Source organism: Lolium rigidum, chromosome 3 (genome assembly GCF_022539505.1).
Source record: "Lolium rigidum isolate FL_2022 chromosome 3, APGP_CSIRO_Lrig_0.1, whole genome shotgun sequence".
Taxonomy (NCBI): domain Eukaryota; kingdom Viridiplantae; phylum Streptophyta; class Magnoliopsida; order Poales; family Poaceae; genus Lolium; species Lolium rigidum.
This window is the reverse complement of record NC_061510.1, coordinates 114,903,837-114,911,727: the sequence shown is the minus strand read 5'-3', so window position 1 is coordinate 114,911,727 and position 7,891 is coordinate 114,903,837. Positions and strand designations below refer to the sequence as shown.

Sequence of the window (7,891 nt, the reverse complement as noted above, 5' to 3'; positions counted from 1 at the left end):
AATTTGGTTTCACTCAAATTGGATTTGTGGATTTTGTTTTATTCAAAATTTAGGAAAGTACCAGTATGTAATTTGACCGAAAAGCAATAATTCGAATTCAAATGAATTGGGCTTGGCGGGAAACGAAGTTGGGCTAGGAGCGGGGAAACGAGTTGGGCCGGCCCAGCTAGCGCGTCTCGCACGCAGCGGGCCGCCTGACAGGGTGGGCTCCACCTGTCAGTGGGTTATTTAACCCGAAACGGTATGCGGGGATAGGGGCCGTGGGATTAAAGAGGATCGGACGGTCGAGGATCGTCGCGTTGCTCGACAAAGCTCGCCGGGGACGAAACCCTACCGGCGGCAGAGGCGGTCGTCGGCGGCGTACCTAGGCTCAGGCAGGACTCGGCGAGGCGGGCGATCGAACGAGGAGACGGCGGCGAGCTCAGCGATGGTCGCGGCGGCACTTGAGGTGAACGAAATCGACGACATCGTCGAGCTACTGTCGCTGCGGACTCCGGCGAAATTGAGGCTAGCTAGGGCGCAATGTGAAGGAGGAAGGGGTCGAGGAGGCTCAGAGGAGGGAGGTGAGTGAGGTGGTGTGCTCAGAGAGTGAAGGAGGAGGCTCTATTTATAGGGGGCGAGCGAGTCTGAGGCGCACAGCGAGGTTGAGCATGGCGACGTCGATTGGAGCGGCGAAGGGGATGGGTGAGGTGGGCGTGCGGTTGCCGGCATCATGGCGATGCTCAATGACATGCTGGCGCAGAGAAAAGAGGAGGGGACGGCTCGGGTAGCATCCATGTCTGGCACGGGTACTGGCGGCGAACTTTGGAGGCAGACGGCGGCGACAGTGCTTCCGCGAGCCAGAGAGGTTGTCCAGGAGGGAGCTGGTGGTGCGGTGATTGCGCATGCGAGAGGAGAAAGTGAGGGGAGGACGGAGGTGATGGGTCGAGGCGGCGCTCTGACGTGTCCAGAGTGTGTCAGTGCACGCTCTGGCGCGTCTGGGCGTGGTGACCACGTCGCGTCCCAGGCGTTGTCGTGTTCTTCTTGACCTAGGATGATGTCTAGCATGCTCTGGAGAGACAGGGGATGCTCAAGGACATGGTGGTACCTGGCAGAGGTGAGAGGAGAAGAGGAGGGCAGGGTGGTGAGCAAGGGGCCGGCATGGTGTGGCATTGGGGTGTATAGGGTTTCTCTAGGGTCAACTCTTGCATGGTGAGGTTCAGTAAAGTGAGGTGAGTCTACTTGACAAGGTGAGAGGGACTAGAGGGGTAGGATGGCATGGGTTGGCATGGTGATGTTAATTTCAATGGCATGGCATGGCTTGGCATTGGTTCTCTATGCATTATTTTCTTGGTCTATGAGTTCTGCAAGTTTAGTTGAGGTGGGGCCAAGGTAGGTGACATGGTGGTCATGGTTGGAGAGGGCTAGGGTTGGCACAATTGATTAAAGTCAAAAGTGTATGTGGCACATGTAATGATGGTGGCATGCTTGGGCATGGTGATCATAGCAAGGTTGGATCATCTCATGAGGCACTTTAGGGGACAATGTGAAGAGGACACAAAAGAGAGAAAGTAAAAAGTGAAAAGTGGGTGGAAAAAGGGGTTGTACCTTTTTTTTTTGAAATGTTTTTTTTTGAAATGAAAGGGGTTGTACCTTTATTCTACACTATGTGTACTTCATGTGTCTCATACTAGGGTCTCTCTTGTGTTTAATTTTGGCCAAAAAATTCATGAATGTGTTCTATATAATGTTGGGAAACAATGTGTGGCATTGGTTTGAAATTTGGAAAGGTTTGATGAAATTTCTAAAAAGTGTGGGAATCTAGAATCTGTTTCAACATGTCATCTTGGCTTGACTATTTTGAGCAATAGAAAAGGATCTGGTCAAAGTGGTCAACACCAAAAGTGTTCATCTTGATGAGGTATTGGATTAGGTGCAAAGAGTTGAAAAAGTTTAGTTTAGAAATCTCTTAATACAAGGGCTCAAAGTGGGTAACATTTTATTATGGACAGATTTGACCATTATCACATGTCTCTTGTTTTTGAATTTTCCTTTGATTTGATTTGTGTTTCTTTGAGTCAAAAGTGTTTTTTATTGGTCTATTGATGTTTCACAAGAATTGGAACAATTCAATATGGCCTTGGGTGAAGATTTGCAAAAATGGCCATAAGCACATATGTGGTGCTATTTGCATTTTTCTTATTCTTCTATTTTGTTCCACTTGCTTCACTTGGGCATGGTCTAGGGTCCATTTAGGGTTAGATGGGGTTTAGTGATGGTTTCAAACCATTTGGGCAAGATAGAAGTGCAAAGGTCAAGATTTGACATTATGGCTATATGCCACCTATGCCTCTATGCATATTTTTATTTCACATTTGATTTACTTGGTAAGTGATAGGTTGGGTTTGTTGAGGTTTTTCAAATCATCCAACAAGGTAGAACATGGCCTAGTTCATTATTTGCAATAATATCCATAGGCTTACATAGGCCTTTTCTTTTTAAAATTTAATTTCTTTTTATTTGTTTTATCTTGGATGGTGACAAGAAGGGTGAGGTTTAGGGTTTAGAAAACATGTTCCAACATATCAAGCAACTATCATGGCAATATCACAATATATAAGCATGAGCACTATGCATAGCACATTATTCAATAAAAGTTTTTGTTGGTTCCCATTTTTGGAAATAGGGAAAATCATTTTCTCTTTGTTTTAAAATTTGGGATGTTACACCCATGTGCTTTTTGAAAAGTCAAAAAAAATGAATATATATACTAACCTTAATACTATCTGAAGGAATTGGTTCTAATTAATACAGCACCTTCTCATTTTCATTTTCTTTTTTCAAACTTTGCCTTCCGGAAGACTGATTCTTGGAGCTAGATCCTTGCTAACCAGAGCCAAGACTATTTTGGCTAGTTTGCTGACTCACTTGCAAAAAATAAGACGGAATGACACAAGAACAAATTAATTATAATCTGCCACTTCCAGTTTAAACATAAGAAACGTAAATTATGTTTATTTATGTATGTTCATTTTGGGCTAACTGGTTTTGTGCCCATTGAACTTTCCCATTCATTTACCTCCCAGTTTGATTGTTTTCACACCAATTATCTTGTTTAGCAGCAACTCATTTCGATTACTCAATTAAACTTATTTTGTGTAAGGAGGAACAGAATTTTCAAAACTTTGATCTTGGGCTGAAGGAGGTTATGCTGGTCACCTGTTGGTTTTTGTGGTGGCTGAGACGAAGGCGAACACATGATGAAGAGACTCCTCCGGTTAATAGGTGCAGGTTTTCCATTCTATCTATTACTTCTAATGCCAAGAGTGCTAACTCAAAACCGATTCCATTGACTGCTACTTGGGTCAAACCAATGCCTAGATGGATGAAGGTAAATGTTGATGCGTCATTTCATGTGGATTCTGGAACAGGTTCGACGACAGCAGTTCTTCGTGATTATCATGGTCGGTTTGTTGCAGCGGCTACCAGATTTCTCCCCCATGTTGGATCAGCTTCGATGGCAGAAGCCCTAGCGTTGAAGGATGGGCTCGGTTTGGCTACCAGAAAAGGTTGTAATGCGGTTATTGCAGAATCTGATTCATTGGAGAATATTGAGGCCCTAAATGCGTAGCTGTCTGGTGGACGGGTTCGGCGGCAATTTTTGCTGATTGTATCGATTTGGCCCTCTCTATTGGAGAGGTATCCTATGTTCATTGTCCAAGAGAAGCCAACAAGACTGCGCATGAGCTTGCTAGAGTTTGCCATATAGATAAAGATTCTTGTAATTGGGACGATGATCCTCCTAGTTTTCTTCTATGTAAGCTCATAGAGGATGTAACAATACATTGATGTGGGTCCAGCAAGTTTCAGACGCACTCTTTTCCTTACCAGGGTACCGAAGGGGACTGAAAGGTTTTTAATGAGGCGGCTTGCTGGCGTATAATATATTATGGTTTCAAAAAAAACTTTTTTGCTAGATTTTATCACTTATCAAGTTTTTCAGATCTCCCGACGACTCCTTGCCGTCGGTTCTATCTGGCATGCCACATCGAAAGGCGCTTTCTTCACCCCGCTAATTTCTAGCACTAGAATTGGCTGGATGGGTGCGCCGCGCCGGTTTGTTCCCTTCGAATCAGGATCGAACTGGAATCAGCAAAACATTCGCTCAGATACCCTGCAGGGACTCAGCCACCTCTTTGGCTGTCTGACTTAGGCATGGAAAGAATATGCCGGGAGAAAATCCGTCTCTGATATGACACTCTAATGACACTACATGGATCTTTCAAAAAAAAATGACACTACATGGACCTGGTGTGGCATATGGCAACCATGACACACCCTACATATTTTTTTTGGTAAAGGGAATATATTAATATCAGATTATACCAATTACACCCAACCTTTGCAACAACGCAATGCCCTAAAACATTATGGATGCACACAGCTAAAAAATAGAAAAAAAAAACTAAGAAATAAAAGTCCCGCTACAGTATCCCAGCCCTAGCAACAGTAATACAACCACCACCAAGACAACACCTGAAATTCAGACTCTTCAAAATCGACAGCTCCAAGAAGGAAACAGTGCACCAGCGCTATCGTCGCACGTTCAAAGATCTTAGATTTTCACCCTGATGATAGTCTCCACTCTCAAAACAATGCCTTCAACAAGGACATTGCCAAGCACAACCAGTAAAGGCCAGACCTTGGGTTTTCACCCTGAAAGGTAAGATTCCGAACTTCACATGTGTTGCCGCCCCCACTTCCATACCACTGCCGTGTAGTCCGGAACACCAAGCAAGCCCCTCAACAACGCAAAGACTTGAACCTCCATTAGCTAGTCCTCCAATCCGGCCTTCATGATATTCTCTTCTTCTGACTTCACCATGGATCAGCTGTCATTTGGTGTCAACACAGAAAAGAGCTTCGCATCGCTTCCTCCAGACCAAACGGTCGGAATAAAAACATGGGTGTGCACGACCAAATACCACTGATCCAGCAAACTCCAGGCAATAAAAGCACTATTACACTTGCCAGCAGCGCCTTCCAGAACTCAACACTCCGGCCAAATCATGAAAGCCAGGCCTCCGGCAGGTCTTCATCTTCACCCAAGAGAGACCCTAGGACCGCCGCCTTTATTCAGGTCGGGCCCCCACGCCGGCGACCATCCCCAGGCTGGCCATGGTTGCCGCCGGAGACACCAAGCAGATCGCGTAGTCCGGAGACACCGCACACGCCTGAGCACCGCCGCAGCCGAACGCCAGCCCTCCACTGCTAGCCGCCGAGAGGCGAGGAGAAGGGGACCTAGTGTTTCCCCCTGCAGCCCGCCCCCACCCCTCCCTCCACCGCCGGCAGGGCACACCCCTGCCACGTCATCCGTCATGCCGACGCCGAGCCGATGCCAGGCGCCGCCATCGAGGCCCCCGATGATAGGGCCGCACCCTGGCCTGAGGAAGGCGCCCCGCGCCCGACCCCCACGCGAGAGGGAACGATGCAATCCCTGTCGCCGCCGACACCGGCCAGGCTTGCCTGACCGCGCCCCCTCGCGGCGGCGAGGGAGGGGAGGAGGAGAGGGGGGAGGAGGGGCAACGGCGTGGTAGAGATCCCCCCGGCCGCCGCGCGGGGGCGGCACGGGAAGGAGTTACGGGAGACCCAACATCACACCCGACATATCTAAATGGGTAATTGGGGGTCTAAAAAAATGGGGTAATTGGCCTCAAAGTTAGAGAAGTTTGCGGCAAAAACGAAATTCACTCTATTCAGTAAGCAAACGAGAAACTTTCTGTTTCGTAAACTTCCAATTCCAAATAAGACTATGTATTCACATGATCCCTTCTATTCTAATGCGCAACGATGAGGAAGATACGTAAACAAGCCACGTCAGCCTCAAACAACAAACTCACACTCCATTCGTGAAAGGAAAAATAAAATAAAAAACACTCTTTGACCGTTACAAATACGCCCATATTATAACATGTTGAGACCAAGCCCAGTTCAGTGCTCTTGCGTAGTAATTACGTGGAGGTTGGAGCAACTTTATTCAATCTGGGAGAACGCACACACAAACCAAAGGAAATCCCTCTTTGCTGACTTAGTTGTAGGCATCTGGGTTGGCGATGAGGTAAGCCTCGGCACCCTTGAAGATGTTAGTTAGCGAGTCCTTGGCATTGGTGATCTCATCCTTGACTTCCGTGCCAGGAAGTAGCTTGTAAGTCGTTTCCACCTTCACCACACTCCCACCATTAGCGGTTGCCTCCACCTTGATGTGCGATGTTGCTGTCTCAATTGTTATGCCGATGCCGCCACCCTCGAGAAGGGTCGACTTGCACTCACACTTCTCCATGTCCAGGAAGTCGAGCTTCTCCTTCATGATGCTGAAGGGCATGGCTGCACGATGAACTGTGTGTTATGCTTTGAACATATGTGTCGGACAATAGGCGAAATGGATGTATGTGTGGTGCTTAGTACCTGAGGTGAAATTAAACTGCCTGACACTGCCGACACCACCTTCGCCCTCAATGGGGTGAGCGCTCGCGATGATATGTGGGGCGAGTTTGGGGGCCAAGGTGTGCCAGTCCATGACACCTGCTTTGAACAGGCGTGGTGCGGCCACCGGTGACTCGATCTCGAGGGTCCAGCTATCGGTGGAGGCCATTGCTGTGATTATTAACTACGACTGGGTGTAGATGGTGTGAGCCCAGACTATTATGTGTAGTGGAGAGCTGCTGCTTGAAGGATGCCTAGAAAGAGGAAATGAGCCCTTCAAATAGATGAAGGCTTTGGGTTGGTGAAGCTAAGCCGGATGGGTCACCGGTGAGGAGCAGTGCTGTGAGTCAAGTTAAATAAGATGGCACTGTCGGTCACTCGGTCGTCTAACCATTTCTCTGACTAGGTCGTAAAGCACACGTGAGAAAGCTGTGTCTGCTTTGTCATTGTTTTGTTAAAAAAAAATGAGTACGCAAATTAGTTGGGGAATTAAAACAGAAGATTGGGCGTGTTACACTGACAACCCAAAGCAAAGGATAGTCGGGGTTGGTGTAGTTAGAACGAAGAAACGTCCAAATACAAATATGGATACAGATATTCGACACAAAAATACACAGGTGGGAAGCTAACATTTTTGGAAAGCCCGTGCCAAAATGAACCCAAAAAAATGGAAATTTGGAGGTCATCTTGAAATCTCCATCCTCAATATAATAAAAATGCCTGCCTTGTGTATCCAAATTGTTGGTCGGGTGAGAAAGTAACAATTTTGAATTGTACCACACTTCAACCTCCGGATTTATCTGCAGTTGCAGTAGTATTGCTTATTAAGCTTATCTATACCTAATAATAAAGGGGCTAAGGTTTCTGCCAAAAAGTTTCGTCAACGCTTTTTTTGGACGGTTTTGCCCTCCCACCAAACACCATAATACGGTACAATTGCCATCGTACCGGTTCAGTTTTTACGGTTTCGGCAGGGGAGCCCGTCAGTCTCGGCGTCGAGAAAGCGCGCGTCGGCAGGGGAGCTCAAGGCGTGCGTCGCCCGCGAGCTGAGCTCGGCCTGCTCGGGAAGGCGGGAGGGGAGCATGAGCCTTGTCCCGTGGAAGTGAAGCAGCACGCTCGGAGCCGACCTCCCCATCCACCTTGCGCACGAAGTCTTTGCTGCTCCTGCGGAGTGCGGGCGGCGCTGACCGCCGCACAACTCCGGCAACTCCACGCCCACCTGCTCACCTCCTCAACCCACCTCGCCAAACGCTTCCTGCCCAACAAACTTCTGCGCAAGGCCCCCTCCTCTCCCCGTGCCCTCACCCTCTTCCCCGCGCCTCCGCCGCATCCTCCAGGCCTTCCTACCACACAACTACACCTTTTCTTTCCTTCTCACTGCCGTCGCTGCCACCCCTGCTCCTCCCTCTTCCAAGCGGCAGCGCTGGTC

At 48.1% G+C, this 7,891-nt stretch overlaps 1 protein-coding gene across 1 annotated transcript; it reads right to left on the bottom strand.

Annotated features, from left to right (window-relative positions):
- Positions 1–5,755: 5,755 nt before the first annotated feature.
- Positions 5,756–6,764, bottom strand: LOC124698045 (pathogenesis-related protein 1-like). The gene is made up of 2 exons (XM_047230573.1): positions 6,445–6,764; positions 5,756–6,363 (listed from the first exon to the last, which is right to left on the bottom strand). The coding sequence occupies exons 1-2, from the start codon at positions 6,629–6,631 to the stop codon at positions 6,068–6,070; spliced, it is 483 nt and encodes a 160-aa protein (XP_047086529.1). The 5' UTR covers positions 6,632–6,764; the 3' UTR covers positions 5,756–6,067.
- Between the last annotated feature and the right edge of the window lie 1,127 nt (positions 6,765–7,891).